This window comes from Sipha flava, unplaced genomic scaffold, assembly GCF_003268045.1.
Source record: "Sipha flava isolate LNK unplaced genomic scaffold, YSA_version1 37_pilon_pilon, whole genome shotgun sequence".
NCBI lineage: Eukaryota > Metazoa > Arthropoda > Insecta > Hemiptera > Aphididae > Sipha > Sipha flava.
The window spans coordinates 1,797,556-1,817,697 of record NW_020273087.1 but is presented as its reverse complement, the minus strand read 5'-3'; the positions used below and the strand labels follow the sequence as shown (position 1 = coordinate 1,817,697).

The window sequence follows — 20,142 nt, the reverse complement described above, 5'->3', positions numbered from 1 at the left end:
GAGTTAACGACTCTCACGGGGACTTGGAATCGTCTGTCGCATAGCACTTGAGTTCGGGTTTCTTTTTCACGGTGCCCGAGAAATATTTGTACCCCCACCCCCTCCTCATCACTGATAATTTTACTGTTTTTATGAATAAAAAAAAATCGTAAATTGAATACAAGGTAAAAATAGTAAACAAAAAAAAACTTATACAAAATTCGTCAAATGTAAATTATTTTTTCGTCGTAAGATTTCCACCCAATGATAAACTTATCGCTGATTATTGTATTTTTCCAACTCTATCTCGATTATTTTGCTAATCTTGTTTTTTTTTTATCATTTGATGTACCGTTAATTCTATGACGCAGCCTAGTCGCTTTTAAACATTGTTTACGATTAAAGTTTAAAGAAAAAAATACCGGAATAACTTATTTCGTTTGGTGGAAAAGTGAATTGGCGTAAAACGGAAAGGTGTACACTTTTGACGGAAACCGGCCATGCATGGCCGAAAACCATTCGGTTTATCGACTCAGTGGCGTATGCATAACTTTCGTAAAATTTGCGAACAAATCATTTTTTTTTTTTTTTTTGACGTTTCTAACGCTCTCTCACTAAGAACATTATTCTGTGACATTTAAAAAAAAAGCCTAGGGGGAGATCTGACCCCTTCAACCCCCTTGTATTCGCCACCGTCTCGACTGCAATTCTTCCATCGGTCGAGATCCGTACGGTTTAATACGTTCGAATTCGTTCGTCAACGTAGGTACGCGACGGATTGATTCCGCGCACCCAGCTGCATTCTGCGATAAACAACTAAACCATGCGGCAACACGACGCTTCCACGTCCCGCCGATCGTTATTATTCGTTACTGTTTTCCGTTCATCGTCAGAACATATTCTCAGTAGTTTTCACCGGACGGAACACTTCAATGAAATCGTCTACCATCGTGGTTCATAGACGTGCTGCTCTCCCGCAGAGGAACGTACTGGGAAAATCAACTGCTGTCACTACGGTCGTAATGAGAATGTGTTTGGTCAGTGACGCGATCACCCACCACCAACGGGTAGCATTCAATTATCACTGGCACGCGAAGAGAGAAACCCGGGCCCGGTGGCTTATATCTTGATGTGTATCTTAATTTTTTTGTCTACGGTGTTCTTTAAACGCTTATCGATAGTTGTGTTTAATTTTTTAAACAATTTCTAGTCACTTGTTTCCCGGGCCCGGGGGATCAAACCTTCCCCCCTTCTCGTTAAGCCTGCTGGGGGGGGGGGGGGAGAAGGCACTAGTGCCACGTACTTTGTACATTAAAACACGCTCTTCGTCATCGCCGTAACGGTTATCGTCTTGCCCGGAAAAAACGATCGCGTCGCAAATGTTTGATCAGTTGCCGCATGTGCGCGACAACGCCGAACGGTTTCGGCAACCGTCTCTGGGCCGTACGCGCATTTCAACGGCGTCCGTCGGTTCGACCGGAAAGCACCGCCCCATCAACCCGAAAACGTTTCACCGCCATCGACCTGGTCGCTACGATATGCGTCTCCTGATCGCGTGCTGCTTGCTTCTGCGGGCCACCGGTCGTTCGGACGCGTCGGACGATTACGACCGGTTCATCTTCAAGTTCATCCAACACGTGGCCAGATTTCAGACGCTGAGCGACGTGCCTACCTGCGAACTCTTGGTAAACCTTTTTTTTTCCTAGGTAAACCGGTGGCGGGCAACGTTTAGAGACGGCGAAAACACTTTCACTCCACGTTCCACCCACCCCTCCCACCGTTTTTGTGTCAGCGCTTTTATGGTGGTTCTCGTGGCAAATCAAGATTTTCAATTTTTTTTTTTTTTTTTACGTTTTGTCAAAACCCCCAAGTCCTGTAAATAATACTACCTATAAAAATAAATTATCTCGACTCAAGCCCCGAGTCATCCCTAACGTATCGTACCCAACATAAGCGTGCCCTGCCCCTTTGTTAGTCTCATATCTCTCATTGCTTCGACGGTGTCCGGTTTTCGGTACGGTAACTCTTCGTTTTTCCTCGGCCATTAGTCATAGGTCCGAAAATTCTTCACATTATTTATTGAACTCCACGCGTAACAATTGGTTCTCTCAAGGTAGTGTATAATAATTATAAAAACAACAAAAAAAACAATTATTGTTTTTTTAAATAATTATGTTGTGATGAACTTAATAATAGTTGTTAATTGAATGAAAACTTCGATACCAAATTAAAATGTATTTGACCAAAATTAAAAGTCCGAACTTGTTATATCTTTCGGTTTAATAATTAACATTTTAGAATATGAAAAAACATTTATGGTATGTCCCATTTACTGTTGTCTCCGGTTATTGTATAATACGCACTAAAAAAACTGCAGAGAAAACAACGATTAGAGTGCCAAAAATACATGTTTATGATATGGTATTCGACTCGTGTAATACTTGACCAAATGCGGAAAAGTTGCCTCAAGTTAGGTTAACTTGATAGACTTATAAAATGATTTCGAAAAAAAATTAACATACAACTTATGACCTTTCAAAGCCACCAATATGTTAGATAACATATTTTTGGCTTATTGTGTATCACCTGGACTCGATATTTTTAACAGATAATAACGTTTAGTGATAGCGAGTGTACCCCTAGATGCGATTCGATGTACTGAAAAGTTTTTTTTTTTTTTTTTTGGCAAGCTACAGACTTAAGGCTATTAAAATTAAAATTTGGACATTCTATGAATTTTTATTCGTTTTAAAGTATACGTGAACACGAAACGTAATAGCAAAAAAAATTTTTATTACCGCCTTCCTCTACCATATATTTCAAATATCACATAGCGTGTAATTTGAGTATATTTTTATAAAATAATATTAAAAAATAATCAATTAAATATTAAGCCTTCTAAAATTTGTGTTTGTTATAAGAATAATAACACGTTAAAATTAACATTTTATTAAAATTTTACAACAAACAAAATCACAATACTATCGATTCGATATTCGATTAACAATCCAAGTTCAAGTTTCAAGTTCGGTAGTTCGATTATTTTCAACATATGTATATCATTTGGAAGCGTCATCGTGGACATTTTCTATTGGTTGCTGCCGCTATTATTTAAGTCGCTATTCAATTGTTACACTTAGATATTATTATAATTTCATTATTATTGTTACCTTTATGAATTTGCAACCCAACTCCATTATTTTTTTTTAAATCCATAAAAATAAAAATTAAAATATGTGACTAAACGAAACGTAATGGTATATTAAAATAAATAATTATTGAATGGTCAGATGATTGAGTTTAAAAATAAAGAAGGTACTTTCTTAGTTCTTACTTAAATTTAAGCATAAAATAAAAATAAAATATATAAAAAATATATAATTATAAAAATAATAGCCATAAAATAAATTTTTATTTTGTTCAATCTAATAATTATAGCCGTTTAGTTGAGGTTTTTGAAAATGATTGTAGAACTTCAAATTCGATAAGTTCTTCTCTTTTGTTAATATTTGATATTGTTAATCCATTAAAACGTTCTTCTGTTATAATTGATCTTAAGTATGATTTTAAACGTTTAAATATTGAAAATGTTCTCTCTAGTGTAGTTGAAGAACCTAACGATACTTTGATTGTTGGTAACATCAGTTCAATTTCAATCATAGATATCTATGTACTATGGTTGCAAATTGAAATAATTAAGCAAAATGTAAATACATGATTAACATTTTAAGCACGGTTATCTACACAGATTTAACCGTGATTTTAAGATACTATCTTCAATTGTGAATAAATATAATATAAAAACAAATAACAATTATGTTGGTCATTGGGGTGAGGGGAAGACTTCAGTTCGTTAGCTCACTCTGCGTACGCCACTGATGCCATTTATTTTATAATGAAATATATAAAAATGGTTCAATATGGTAAGTCACTGCGATTCATATAATATATATTTATATATATTCAGGATCATAATTTGGATGGGATCAAGTCATGTTTCAACTTTAAAAAGTCAGTGGGTTGGCCGTTCAAACATCCGTCAAAATTGGCTGATATCAGCCGTCAAAAAAAGGTATGGAAAGTTTTTAAATGTACCATGTAAATAATTTTAAATAAAATATCATTAAATCATATAATGCACATTTGATATGAATATACAATTATGAACTTTATCCACTTAATATTATAAAAATTGAATGTCTTATTTTCCGTTACGCCTCTAATATTATGAAACGACTCCTAAACTAGATTGTTAACACATTTGAAAAATTCTTTATATTACAATTATTTTTACAATATCGGGATATTCGTAAAACCGTGACTTTTTAAACTATATAAATGACGAAAAAAACAAATCTACACGTTTCACGATATCAAGATAAAAAATTGCATAATGTGTCTTTCATAATATCGGGATGCTAAACGAATAAGCAGAAGCAGTTCATATAATATAAACTGTGCAAGTCGATACATTTTGGTGCATGTTTATGAACATTTTCTGAAAAAAACAAATTATTTGCAGGAAGAAAATAAAAACAAAATTGTACGTGTAATACATTTGTTCCCGGCCATTTCGAGACCGTGTCGCACAGAGCCGTATGGACAATAGTGTAAACAATGATAAATCATAGCATACTGCGGGTGTCGACCTAATAATTTCGAACATGTGGTATGGGCACCCGTGAATAGTAATTAAAAAAAAAACCGTAAAATATAATTTTTTACAATTAAATCCTATGCACACATTCAGCCACGGCGGACGCGCGATAATATTTCACTTTTCGTATCGTACGCCCACCGAATCGTTACCTGCCCGTAATTTGTTTACGTATTGTATTTTATTTACAATAATCAGGATTCGAGGTACGTGTTCGTTCAAGGCGAGTGCACGACGATGTTGTAGCAGCTGCGACCCGTAGTCACTGTACTAAATATTTATTTTATCAACGTAGTCGCGGGGCTGACGAACGAAGTAGAAGACTCCGCACAGCCCGACGCTTTATTTGCGACCACGTCAAACGTGGTATGTGATCAGTGTTTCTTTCGGACAGTTTTCTCCGGGAGGCCGTTCGAAAAGATCGGTGTTCGTTTGTATTACGGCAAGGAAAATATATTTTTGTGTTTAACTATATTTTTCACAATTATAAATAATACTGACAATGGCGGGAGTTACCTTTGTCCGTTATTTTATAAATGCGAACGATTTGATTGAATATACGAATTTTAACAAGCTTAACACACACGCAGTATTATTATACATTAACGTTCGTTTTTAAATACGTTTTGAGTCTAGTTAAATATACATAAAACAAAATCCTTCAACCTTAATTTAGAAACAAAAGTTTCTAAATTTTCTAAAGGAACCGAATTCGTTGATTTTTCTTAGCTGCATTTATTAATCTACCACGCAACACACAGATTTGGGTAGTATTCAGAATACTTTTTAAATATTTCGAATATTTTTTAAATACTTTTTTTGAAAATATTTTGAATACTTATAACGAGTATTCTGAATACTGTATTTCGAATACCGCTAAATCATCTTTTTTAAATGATTTTATTACTATTAACTTACTATTAACTATACCCTATCTTGTATAAGCTAATATCAGGTATTTATTATTGTTGTAAACCATAAACTATAACAGTTATGTAATATAAAAATACAATAAAATAACATATATTTAGCCTACAATTTCAAATATTTCTGTTTAGTGGACATCTATTATTTTTACAGTATGAAAACTAGAAATATTTTAAAAGTATTCTAAATAATGTATTCGGAATACAATTTGTATAATGTATATGAATACATATTCGGAATACTATTTTTTGTAAGTATTCGAGTATTTATTTTAAATACTTTTAAAAAATATTTTACTCAAGTCTACCAACACAATATAATCCAAGCAATAACTGATTACTGATTTCCATCGGTAAAAATAATTGTATGTACAAAGAATGACGTTAACTCGTGATTTGATGATTCCAGGGCATTCGCCGTGATATCAAAATTAAATTTTTCTAATATTTGATATTTCTTTGTTGTTCTTCGAATTTTTCCAGAGGAGAGGGGCTTTTGGACATTTGCCGGCAAGGCTCAGTACCCCCCCCCCTCCCGCCCGGAGAAGTGTCTGAAAAAGACACTGCACGTAATGCACTCGTATGCGCGCGGTATTATGCGCAGTATTATGATGCAATGGCATTATTGCTGTTTATGGCTGTGTCGGTGGCGACGGCACGTGTATATTTTGGCGCGCAATAATAGCGATACGGTTATACAAGGTCCTTGGAGCTTCGTAGGTGTGTGATCGCGCCCTGATTACGGTCCATTCAATTTTTCGCATATCACCTCGGCCGCCGTCATTCGGTCTTTGTGTTCAACTGCGATCCGCAATCTTTCCGATATTGTTTTCCCGAGTCCGCGGTACGATCACACCGTCGTCGACTCCGTCCGAGCGCGAGTTAAGATAAACCGATTTTCGTCGCGCCGCTCTCGACGCTCTTGTCAGACGACGATCCGGTCCGAAATCCGTTCTCTTTCACCGACCACTTTCAATACACGGCACACCGCCGAAGGTATGTACGGAAATTCCGTTGTTAATAATCTATCCGACGGACGCAAACATTCCTTGGTAAACGTCCAACGTCCGTCGGCCATCCGTTTTCGGTTTTTTTACGCGCGCACGCGCTCGCACTAATGATTGACTTCGTGCGATAAATCAGCTCTCTTCGCGCACGCCCAACGCAACAACTCGGTACCCGATGTGCTATTATTGTTGTTGTTGATGGTATCGGTGTTTTTGATAATAATTGTTTGACGTTTTGGTTTTTCAGCCTAAATTCAGACGTGCAGCGATGGGAGAAGCCGGCGAAGAAGTCTTGCTGTATGTATACGACTTGACCGGTGGTATGGCTAAGGCATTGGGAGAGTCCTTACTGCGTAAGTTACTGAGTGCACGAGTTGTGCTCCATCATATCGTATAGTGTATGCACATGATAGTTATTATTTACAGAAAAGCCAATCGAGGGCATATGGCACACTGCGATTGTGGTGTTTGGTAAAGAACATTTTTTTGGTTCCAATGGGATCTCAGTATGCAGTCCAGTAAGTGTTTTATTTCAGTTATGATTCATGTTTTACGTGCTGTGCTGTCTAAGGGAGTTTTGACCAGGCTCAGAGATCTGATCACTCATTCTTGATCTATCATAAAAATCATATTAACTTAAATATTCAGCTATATCTAAGTGTAAAGTGTAATATTTATAAAATCAAAAACATAACACTAAAAATATTCTCCAGTGGAATATTATAACATTATACTGTACATTTTAGAAATCATGTAATGTCAGTTTTTGGTTTAATAACTAACCTATATTTATCTTATACTATATATAAACAATAGTTTATAAGCAATTCAATTGATAACAGAAATATAATTATTATTATATTGAATTGATGACACAAGGGCATGCTCGGAAATTTTTTTTGAGAAGGTTTCAATATTTTTACTACCATTTAGTAAATTTTACAAGATAATAATTTCAATTATTTATGAAGTTCAAATCATTAATTATAATAGAATATATCCTATTTAAGAATTCTTTCACTATTATTTAATAGTTTTAAATCAACGTATATTCAACGTTTTTTTTTAACAAATATTTTCAAATAATAATTTTGAATTTAATTCAACAGTGACATGTATTTGTTTTTTTTCTGGAATAGGAAGAAATAATATTATTTTGTATTAGTATTTAATTTATATATTTTAAATACGTATTGGTAAAAAGAAATAAGAATTAATACTTTTTTATTATTTATAATAAAGTTATTGTTAATATATGTTTATTCCTAATCTTAAAAATTTAATAACTGCTTACTATTTAAATAACCATTTTTTTTTTTATAACATTTTTATTTGCTATGATTTATAGTAATAAAAACAATTGTTCAACATATATACATATATACTGTTATTAATTAATTTATAACAAGTAATAATATATTTACTTATTGGGAAACAACCTTATACTTTTTATAAATTATAATGAAAGCCTTAAATACAATGTTTGAACTATAAATATAAATTAATTAGTAAAGTGTTTAATAAGTTTTTAACAATTATATTAAATATAGATAGTTTCGGTTCATTATAAAAATTGTATAAAAAATAGATAAATGTATTTTAAATTTTAAACAAAACTCTATTTATCTCTGAAGTGTAATTGCAATTGTGTTTGGCAATAATCCAACGATTAAAATATCTAATTTTATTGTCACTGTTATATAAAACATTTGAAAATAAAAAAGATATGCGTACAATTTTTTAATTTGAATGATTAATATAATAATAATAACTATAGATTAATTAATTGTTGACAATTTAATAATTTTATTAATTGTATAAATGTATTAATTGAAATTATATTCAATTTTAATTATACATTAAAAATTATTTTAAAAAGTGTAGCTATTTATTTTATGAATAAATGAAAGTTAGAAACTATAATTATAAAATTTGATGTATTTTATTTATGAGTGTTTATATTTTAATTTTGCGAGAAATCATTTTAATCATAAGTTTTGTCATTCATAATGACAGGGAGAATCTTATCCCTCTTCACTAAAAATTTCTTTGTTCAATATTTGTACACATATGATTGAAATAAATAATGAATTGAGTATTATACAATGATAAATTAAAACATTTTCCAATGATTCCAATGTCACCATATTAACCATCTATTACTAATATTATCAATATTAATCGCAGTAAATACAATATATTAAAATCAAGTATTCAGATACACGAGCGTGAATGAATAATTTTATTCTGGTGCCTTGCTAAATGTTACGTCTATGAAAGACAATCTCACATATCTCTATTTTGATACCATTCCAATTCGACTAAATCCTACTCTGTCCAATCTAAAAATACAGTCCTAGTCGAACGACATAGCCAATCGTTGCATATTTTCGGTGGAAATAATACATCTGACTCTCGCTTAGCTCTTATGCCGATTCCTCTGAATGTTATAGGGTACCACAGCCTTGGGAAGTCCATTACGTACTCATAGTTTGGGCAAAACGTGTTTGCCGGAAGACGTATTTCAAGAGTATTTACGTGGATTAGAACAAGACACATTCTCGTAAGTACATTTATTTATTTATCTATTATTGTAGTTTTGTGCTTTCAAATACTATGTTCTACAACTATAATCGTTGTTGTTTTATACAATTAATAAGTGTAAACTCTTTTTTTATTTTTTATACCCGTAGCGCAGACAAATATAATTTATTAAGACATAACTGCAATAATTTTTCCAATGAAATAAGTCAATTTTTATGTGGAAATTCTATACCAGAATATATTTTAAACTTACCAGACGAAATTCTCAGCACGTATGTATTTTGTGCTTTTTTTTTTTAACTGTCCGGAAGTAATACATTATTTTTTTTTTTAGTCCTTTTGGTAAACAATTGCAACCCGTTTTAGAATATTTTTCCAACAACATTGGTGTACACCCAGGCTTGACTAGGTCGTCGTCTGATTTTGAATCTCTTAACAACGATATCGATTCTGCCAGGTATGACGTGTACAGTTTTAATGAATATTTAATTATTTTTATTTTAAGCTTTTTAATTGTAATTGCGTTTATTTTAATAAATAAATTAACTATTATTCAGGAATTAACAAAAAGTGTTGTGTGTGATTTGTTGTTTCAGAAATTAATGATATCTACAGTTTTAGATGATTATCAATAATGATCACTCTACCTAACACTTCCATCCACGCCTTATGGCCATTAACAAATTCAAGCTATCTATATTTTATTTAGTTGTAAGCTGTTTATATAAAGTGTGTTTTGTTTTTTTTACTCAAAATTTGAAATTAATATAAAAGCTATTTTATTTGAACTCAATATTATGTTAACTATAATCGTTCAATTTTGATTGTTCCGATTGTACATCTTGTGTTATTTCATGCCATTTCATTATTTTAATTACCACCTGTAAAACTTGAGATGAAAATAAAACGTAGCTATATTTAATAAACTGTAATTTTATTATTAACTCGTGTTATTTTGGTATACCTAATATCTACTGTAGTCATTTTACATGTGTATCTATTTATACACTAAATACCTAAGTATTTGTATATAATAACAATATTTAGCTGCGTGAAAATAACTTGAAGCTTATCGTGTGTGTAGGTAATCATTTATTTTGATCTTCTATTTATCCATTGGCAGAAAACAATCAGCGTTATTAGAAGAAAAACGTATTAAATTAAATGAGAAATTAGAAAAGAGAGATAAAAGAAAGAAAAAGAAGAAGAACAAGAGCAAACATTTAAGTGACAGTTTTTGTACCGAGTCAGGTGCTGCCAGTTCTAGCAGGTATATGACGATCTGTTGGCGGAAATTAATTATTATCAAATGCATATTGTTGTAATTTTAACTTTAAAGATACGGTGATAACTATAGAAAAATGTCTGAAAACGGAACTAACGGCGTAAATGTGGCGAACGGTGTTCAGCCAGTTATAGATAATGACATCGAAGATATGGAAAAGAAAGAGCTAGAGTTGAAGCGCAAAGAACGTGACCCTCCCATAGTTTTCCAAGACACCATAAACGTAGGTTATATTACCTGTTAATATTGGATCACAGTTATATATAATATGCATACAAAGCGATTCTGTAAATATATCCTTAGTAAATTTATAATTAAATCATTTAAACTGCTGGAATATTGAAACTTAAATTCTTTAAATATTAATTGTACAGGGGGAATGTGACATTTCGGCGATGTCGTTTCTGCAATAAATTATTTCGATAATTCGGCGAATGGTCCTGTATATAGGAGCGTATTTACATGTTTCCCGCTTGTAGGCCTGTGAAAAATTGCCGCTCTTAAATAACCAAAATATTAGACTAAGTTATCATTTATGTACTATAAATATACATTAATTAAGTAACACATTTTATTTAAATAATAAAACATAATTTCTTAAAATTTGAATATTTTTTTATTTATAGTTAATATCTACATAAAATAAATAACATAAATTCTTCAAACTTGGATATAATTATTAATTATATCTGTCTACGTCGACATCTGGTAGTAGCTAGTGTCTATTAAATCTTCAAAATTCAACTATTTTAACATATTCTCTATTGATCACAATGCCCAATTGTTTAATTTTTCATCAGTTGTAGTATTAATCGGGTTTGGTAAATTGAGTCCCATTTTATTAATTATAGGTAAACTGAGTCCCGCCTAAATAAAAAAAAAGAAAAGAAGCTAAATTGAGTCCCTCATATAAAATGAAATCGGTAAATTGAGTCCCTTGTATAAAAATTAAATCGGTAATTTGAAATATGATGAAATGGTGTTTTTTTTTATTTACCAAACTTTTAATTATATTAACACAATAGTATACTACATAGTTAAACTTACATTTATCAATTATCACATATCACATCCAGCGTTGTTGTAGATAGTTAGGTATTTATATAGATGTCGCGTAATGTAATAATACGGAGCGAAGTATAATAATATTTAACGATGTAACGATAATATTTATAATTTAAATACATTTAATACATTAATAAATATTATAAATATACATAAAATAAATATTTTAGACGAGACTCAATTTACCGCTTTTACTGTTATACGAGGGACTCAGTTTACCTCTTTAAATTTTATACGTGGAACTCAGTTAAACAATTTCGAAAAAAATATAAATTTGTTTAGGACTCAATTTACCTACGCCCGTATTAAGAGATTGTCGAATAAAATATTAGTCAATTACTAATTATATCACGCTGAGTAACTAAATTAGTCATACAGTACTACTGAATAAGTCGGTAGGAATTAGTCACTTCTGCCTATCACTAATAGTTTTAGTAATTTTTAGTAACAATTATTCACAGTTCTACAGTATAATTACTACTACAAGAAGTAGAAGCTTTATTTAAAAAAGAAAATCAGTCTATTAGATTTAAAAAATCTGTTTGAATATTATCAATTATCACATATTTTTATTTATAACTTTTAAACTTTTTATTTCAAAATTTTGTATAAAACGATTCTTAAGACAAATAAAGATAAGGACATTTTTTCATACGATGGTTTCATGTATTTTGGATAAAATTAGTGCTGATGGTGCTAGAAGATTTTGGCAACACCGACGTAAAGATAAGAGTTCAGTTTGTTTACACATGGGTATTGATGATTTAAAAATAAAATTTTAAATTCTAATTTCATGTCGCCGAAATGTAGACTCTTGTATAGACACTACGCAATGACAGTTGTATTCCATAAGTAAAAGGATCCACTTCTTAAGTCTTCTCTTAAGTTCTAGTTTTTTGATTTGGGCTTATATTAAATATTTTATCGATTTCAAGTTTCATCTCATGGCTTCTACTAGATTATTAATGTCAGGAAATTTTTCGCCAGATTATTAAATTATTAAATATTTACATATTTGTATTAGTTAATTATTTTCCATTAATAAATTATAAATAAGATTTTTTTTTAAGACCCTTTGTGAGTCCATTTTGGGTGTGCCCATTCTTTGCCATCATTACAATAATATTAATGATATGATAGACCTTCACTGCTTAGCCGAACAGTGTTGTGTAATTATTATTATTGGAATATTTTAGAATAAATTAAGATTTTATTAATTATTCTAGCATTGTTACACGTGTTATATACTTTGGGATCCGTATATTATACAATGTAAAGTACCCTGTAAAAATATTTGATTGAAATTACTCCAAAAATATAATAATCCATAATAGTGTTTAATTTTCGAGCGATATCCATTCATTATCATTATAACCGTCTACTTACGTGTACGTGTACCTATTACAATGTGGATTTATTATTAAATTTATTACATTTTTTGTCTATTAAGGTACAAAACGAATTGGAACGATTAGTTGGTCTAATAGATGGCCGTATAAATCCGGATGATATGCAATACGTTGCGGAACTCGATCAATACATGTTGGAAAACGAGGGTTCTTGGGCTCTAGGAGAGGGATTCCTCTCGTTTGTCGGTCAGTACGAATGATAATAAAATTTATATTTTTTGATTTTTGTTCTCCCCACCGTTCGTTAAAATGTGCAATATATACAGGCAGGTTATTAAACGACGATCAACTGGTCTCAGAAGTGCGCGAGACGATGTTGAACATTCTTGCGGCGGCCGCACTCAAAGACGACATTATTTTAGTATTGCACCAGGACAGAAGAGAGCACATCCTTATGAATTACGCCAACGGATTTGATAAGCTTCCTTTGCTCGAACAACTGGCGCTCGCGCTATTCGTAAGTACTGTACAGCACACACTTTGCCAGGTCATTCGAATCACCCGTTACATTATTGAATACAAATCCGTTTCAGATGTGTAACCTGTTCGAACACAGTACCACTTCTGAATGGCTTCTGTACATATCCGAGTGGCAGCTGGGTTCCGGTTCGGTGAGCAACATACGGGTGACGACCAAAGTGGCGGTCAATTCATTGCTTTCCGAGGACAAGGTGCTACAAGATCGAGGAACGGCTTTGGTGCACAACTTGGCCTGCAAGGAGGTAAAAACTGTGGTCTGTATTTCTTTGATATTTTTATACCTACGTAAGACCGGGAAAAAAGTATATCGTTGGAGATATAATATTATTGTACATAATATATAATAAGTCATCCCTTTGGTAATAATGTGTTGTAGTGTGGTCATAATAATATAGTAGTGTTTCGCGTTGACGTGCATACTGTCCATTCTGTAGCTGAATGACGTGTGCACGTACTTCCCCGTCTCGTTTCACTGTTTTCAGAAAATGTTAAAAAACCAAAACATTCGAAGGCTGTTACCCGCGGCATCATTTTCTAAGGTAGACATAATATATTATGTAATAACGCTCCATTATAATTTGTTCGTGGCATTGTATGTAAATGTGCTGAGCGTTTCTCTCTACTATATTTATTATATTATATTATCATAAACTTTATGATCTTCTTTAATAATATCTACATTCTTATCTGTACTGATATCGCAACTTACTTTCTACGCAGGAAATATATCAGTCAAAAAGACAAATTATTAGGAAAACAAATGATACACAAAATCGATACATCGATCGCGTCCAACTTTTAAATCTAACACGAGCACGGTTTTTGATTTTTGAAACAACATTTTTTGTTGGAAAACTAACATATTTTATCTACAATAATCGAATAATATAATAAATGCATCAGTGCATTTTATCTGTGTTTCATTTTCATTGACCACTCGTCGGATAATGTTTATGTTATAATGGTCCGAAAAATCGATAAACTTAATGCGAATAGTTTAAGATTCGCTTTTATTTCTTACATTTGAATAGACCCGTAGGTCTTAAACATAATATTGTTATGTTGTACGGCTTTATATTATGTTCTTACATATTTGGCATGTGTTACTTATCGTAATAACTAAAATCGTAAACCATAAAACAGTATCTATTAATATTATGGCTTATATACCATTTCAATTATAATATGTTAGTGTGTGTGTATGATTTTGCGTGTTTTGTTTTTGTTATTGGTTGATTATTTTTATCCCAGCTGTTGATTATATTTAATAACAAATATTTATTAAATTTTATACACATATATAAGTGGACATAAGACGCCTTAACAGTGAAATTATGATAGCTTTGTCATTTATGATATGCCTCTTGGGCATTCCTGCGTAGTGTTTACTTATATGTAAGTTTGCGATACAGTCGGACTTTGCTACTTGTTGCTTTAAACTATATTATGTTAGTTTTGACTCTTGTAGATCGATTCTTCGTATGTTTAAGTATAATTGAAATAGAAATAAAAAAAATGTATATTTAGAAAAAGTTATGTTCCTTATTAATCATGTATTTGTGGCACGGAAAATGATTTTAGTTGAATACAATATTTAAAGGTATTCGATGATGTGGTCGTGGAACTTGCTATGGCTGTCTTGCAGTATTTCAACAGCAAGCCCGACGAAGAGCACAGTTTTAGGTGTATGAAATCGTTGGCCAGATTTTGTCAGATATCCAGACAAGACGTGCCGCAGCTCGTACAAATGATCGGGCCGCCGCCGTCTACTTTTAAAGGCATGTCAAACAGAATTGACGAACAGATTGCTGAAATTCAAAATTATTTACGTTGATTAAAATATACAATAATCAAATAATATAAATACTTTTTATGATTATTCATTTTTTTAACTCTAATATGATATTATTTTTATACGGATTGTCCAAATTAACTTGACATTTATTAGTTGTATTTTTTTTTTTGCATTTCAACAATTTAATTTATTTTTAAGTATTTTCGTGTTTTAAGTAAAATGTTCATTTAATTAGAGTAGGTCGTGATGTAAGCCTACGTAAAATAATAAAATATTTACTCATAGTATTATACTACAGTTTTTAGAAACAAATTATTTACTCTGCTTGAATCATATATCAAAAATAGTTTATATATTAATCAGTTTTCTTAAAATAGTCTTATTAAAATACTTTATTACCCTGTATTTTATACAAGTCTAAGAATCTTTATATTATTTTTTAACTCATATAAGTTAACTATATCTTTTTAAATTAAGTTATAAGTTAATGTTTTTATTAAGCATCAAAATAAGTGATATATACTCAAAATTTACAAAATAACTATAATTGTTATTATTAATAATGAAAATGCATAATAAACCTTATTCGTGAATAAATTAAACTTCATTACTAAACTGTAGTTCTACATTTTATAAAGTATTACTGATGGGCTCTATTTGTACTATCATGACAATAAAAAAAAAAACTGTTGTTTCTGTGATTACAAACATTTTGTAGAATTGCTGTTATAATCTTCACATGTTTACTTAAATTTTGTTTTTTTGACAAGAACTTTTTAATATCAACTGTTAATAAAATCATTAAAAATTAATAACTACAGCAAAAAATATTTTTTCAATTCAAAATAAAAGTGGAAATTATTATTCACTTCTAAGGTCTATTGAAATGAACAAAAATGTACATCAAAGAAAATAAAATAAATAACATAACATCAGGTGTACCACAAAGTGCTGTTCTTTCTCCGCTTCTGTTCGCTTTATTCGTTAACTCAGCCGCTTCCGTCCTTCAACATGCCAAACTCCTTATATTTGCTGATGATATGAAAATCTTCCTCCGTATCAAATCCATCTCTGACTGTCATCTACTCCAAAACGACCTTCATTGATTAGTGTCATGGGATGAATCTTTGGGATTTGCTCTTAATGTTCCTAAATGCTCAGTAATTACTTTTTGTCGTATTAATGTTGCGTTGAATTATACTTACTCCGTCAACAATACCACCTTGAAAATTTGCAATAATTCTGTAAAAGATTTAGGATTTACCCTAACACGTAACCTGTGCCCTAATATACATATCCAGATAATCTGTTGTTGGGCTCTTGAGCTGTTTAGCTTCATAAATCGTGTCTCTTCAGATTTCCACTTACTCACTTCATTAAAAACTCTCTTCTGTTCCTTAGTTCTTCCTTTCCTTGAGTATGGAACCATATTCTGGGACCCGTCCACCGCCTCTGCATGTAGTATGATTAAAAGGGTTCAAAGAAAATTCCTCCGTCACGCTGCTTACAAATTAAATATATCTTGTCCAACTCATGACTACACACCAATCCAACGCCTACTTTCTCTAGAGAGTCTCGCTGACCGTCGTCACTCAGCTAACATTGCATTTTTTTCTAATCTTCTTTCCTCTAAAATTGACAGTCACGAATCACTATCTCATGTTTCGTTTAATGTCCCCTGTCGCCGCACACGATCATCTGTTCCGTTCCACATACACTTATCCTCCTCAAACTACTATCTTAACTCACCGATCGTCCGTTTTATACGCATTGTCAACACTGACCCTTCATTTTCCCTCTTAAATTGAGCTTCGTTTACTCAGAGCTTATACTATTATTTCTTATCATTGTATATTGTTTATTCTTGTATTATAAGGTTGATCACATATTTTTAAATAAAATAACATACTTGGTATTCATTTTATAAAGAAATATGAATTTACCACTTGTAAACAAAATGCAATGAAATTGACCAACGGACTCCGACTAACGGATTCAATCAATTACAAAATCCAATCCTTTTTAGACTAAATTTGTTATTATAATAATTTTAAGCCATTGCTAATAGTATTGATTATAAATAGTAAGTATTTATAGTCAATGCTAATAGTTATAAATAACGACGTAGTGATGTCACAAGGATTTTATATATCCGGTGACGTTTACGTACAACGGTAGGTAGGTAGGTGTTCAACTTTATTTATTTTTTGACCGTAGTGCACGAGCAGTAGTATTGATGGTGATCTCAACACGGAAATATTAAATTCGAGACGAACTATTAAATTCTGTTTACTATTCATATTGAATTTGACGAAAATATAATATTAATAATAACAATAATGATCAGGGCCGTGGAGAAAAATCAAGGGCACCAGAGACAAATCAATCCAGACCATTCTCATACAAGGTATTAAAACCCGATAAAGCCGGACCCTTAGGTAACAGCCCCCCCATTTCGTCGAGCCTGATATGATTGAATATTCGCGTTATGATCAGATCGGTCACTCGCGGAAGGAATGATATTTTCAACATTGCTTACAACCAGATACCGTGGTATCTGCTTATGTTCGAAGCCATGAAGAACAAGTGATGTGTAAACAATTAAACAGTATTTACTCAACTATTGAGTGGAACTTGAGATAAACATGTATTCGTATATTTTCTTACGATGTCTGAACGAAAAGTGTTTATTCTTTGTTTTTAACACACACATGAAAAGCGATTAATCGTGCGCGGCGAAACTGAGATTTTATCGAAAATCGGTATGAAGTACAATTTTCTATTTTTTTTTTTATTTTAACAATTTTTCGCAGTTACTTAAAAAAAACTTTTAGAAAATTCGCAAAATAACCTTCTCCCAAGTATTAACTAGAACCTGTGTTCAATCTTATAATTTTTCTTTAGTGATGATCGGAACAATTCTACTAGGTCGAAATTAGAGCCCTCGAATTTGAACGTGAATTAAGATTCACGTGATTACGTGTTTTTTGTCCACGTGAACTTAAATTTAAAAATCCGTGAATTGAATTCGCGTGTAATTGATTAGATAGTCACGGGTATTTACTTCGCGTACGCTTTAAACAAAATCCAAGAGCTAAAAACTAAAAAATATTTATACCTACAATTCTAAAAATAAATGTTTCATAAACAGTATTATCGTAAAATGAGGGGACGGGTCGATTAATGTACGTTCTACGCACGCGACAGCGACGTGGAAATGTCTACTAACAGTACGAAGTTCGTACTACGCGAACCGATAATAATACAATTTCAAATGTAATAATAAACGCGTTATTTAAATAAAAAAAATTATGGACTCGCGTGAAATTAAATTCGCAAAGAATTTTAATTTCACGTGGTGTATCCGTGAATTTAACTGCACTTGAAATAGAAACCTCTTGTAGGTACTATACAGATTCACAAGAAAAAACAAATGGTAAAATCAATACATTAATGCGTTTTTCGTTTCGTTCTAAACAGAGCACAGTTCAAGTAATTTTCACTGGGTGGCATTTTAATAAAATTGTCTACCAGAGAAACATACAGGAAATATCAACTCCTGTTATTACGGTCGTTATGAGAATGTGTTGGTTAGTGGCGCGAATACCCATCACCACTGGGTAGCATTAAATTACCACTGAGGTGGGGGATACTAGTGTATGTTAAAATATGATCTGATTCGAAATCCAAAAATAAATAAAAATAAATACCGCAAACAAACAAGGAGAACGAATTAAATACGGGCTTGTATTTTTATATAAATATGGTAATATTGTACGTGTTATTTGATTTTGTTAAAAACGTCGGGTATGAAAAAAATCACGAGAGTAATGTAGGTACAAATGAAAAAAATAAGTGTACACAAATATCGTTGGGGTTCGTGTTGTTTTTGAGTACTCGCTATTGACGGAAAAAATTTGGATTCGCTAAAATTTGAAAATCCAGATTTTTTAATTTCGAAATCCGAGTTTTCTATGAGCCCGGATTTTGCATTGAATCCGGATTTCGGATTTGAAAATTAGTATTCTTTCAAGAATTATATTTAGTAAATACAAAATAATTAAGCATTCTCAAAATAAACGATATTTTGACCTAAACTAATTAAGAATCTCATGTATAAGTTTTTGTGTAATGTTAAAAATATAAGTCGGATACCTATCATAAAATACATTTTAGTCATTATTAGTTGTATCTCCAAAAATAATGATACGTAAGACTAGAAAAGTATACCAATTATTAAGATATCTTATTTAGACAATCATCATCTTGTCCGAGAATTAAAATAACGACTAAAAATTGGTGCAATGAAAGTTATATGATTAGAATACAGAAATTTGCAATAATAAACCCAAATCTCGAATTTTTAAATCCGGATTTTCTAGCCCGAAATCCGAAACCCGGATTTGGCAGATTTTCGAAGAATCCGGATTTCATTCCCATCACTAGTACTCGGTACAGAACTGCGAGGTTATATTGACTAACGGAGTTTTAGATACACTCGCAATGCATGGATTTCTTAATCTATTGTGTTCACAAAAATGTCAAGCGTACTCGTCGATAAGGATTTCAATGTCCATCGGTGGCCTCTTCACCCGGCGCGCGCTTTTTACGTTCATCGTAAATACCGTGCAAACACAATATTGTAGATCACCTAATTAACAGCGAGAACAATCACTATCACGAAGAGGCATCGGATTAATATTGTCTCTTTTTATTATACGTACAGTCACTATTAGTGATATGCACACTATCTATTATAACGTCAAGTGTGCTTACATATTTACATGGTCATTTCACTCGCCTGTGTTGAGTATTAGCTGTTGCGTTTGTCATTGGACTTTGTTTTTATACATTCCTGTGTACAATTCGTCGCGGACTAATGGAGTTCAACCTTATGCGCTGCCTAATTTTGTATTGCTAAACAATGCGATCATTCAACGTTCGATAATTAACGATTAATCAATTAAAATTCTACATTCCTTAACATCAAACGAG

At 31.8% G+C, this 20,142-nt stretch overlaps 1 protein-coding gene across 6 annotated transcripts; it reads left to right on the top strand.

The window, feature by feature from the left end:
• Positions 1-1,343: 1,343 nt before the first annotated feature.
• Positions 1,344-15,437, top strand: LOC112688143. Of its 6 annotated transcripts, none has more exons than XM_025561201.1 (14): positions 1,344-1,664; positions 3,947-4,051; positions 6,817-6,922; positions 6,996-7,087; positions 9,023-9,132; positions 9,263-9,385; positions 9,448-9,570; positions 10,237-10,383; positions 10,471-10,621; positions 12,914-13,058; positions 13,139-13,329; positions 13,406-13,594; positions 13,835-13,891; positions 14,953-15,437. In XM_025561201.1, exons 1-14 carry the CDS (start codon positions 1,359-1,361, stop codon positions 15,184-15,186), a joined length of 2,079 nt encoding a protein of 692 aa, XP_025416986.1. In that variant the 5' UTR covers positions 1,344-1,358; the 3' UTR covers positions 15,187-15,437. The 6 variants fall into 6 exon arrangements, with proteins under 6 accessions (XP_025416986.1, XP_025416985.1, XP_025416988.1 ...); XM_025561200.1 differs by having other exon boundaries at positions 10,453-10,621; positions 14,953-15,431; XM_025561203.1 differs by lacking the exon at positions 13,835-13,891 and having other exon boundaries at positions 10,453-10,621; positions 14,953-15,429.
• Positions 15,438-20,142: the final 4,705 nt, after the last annotated feature.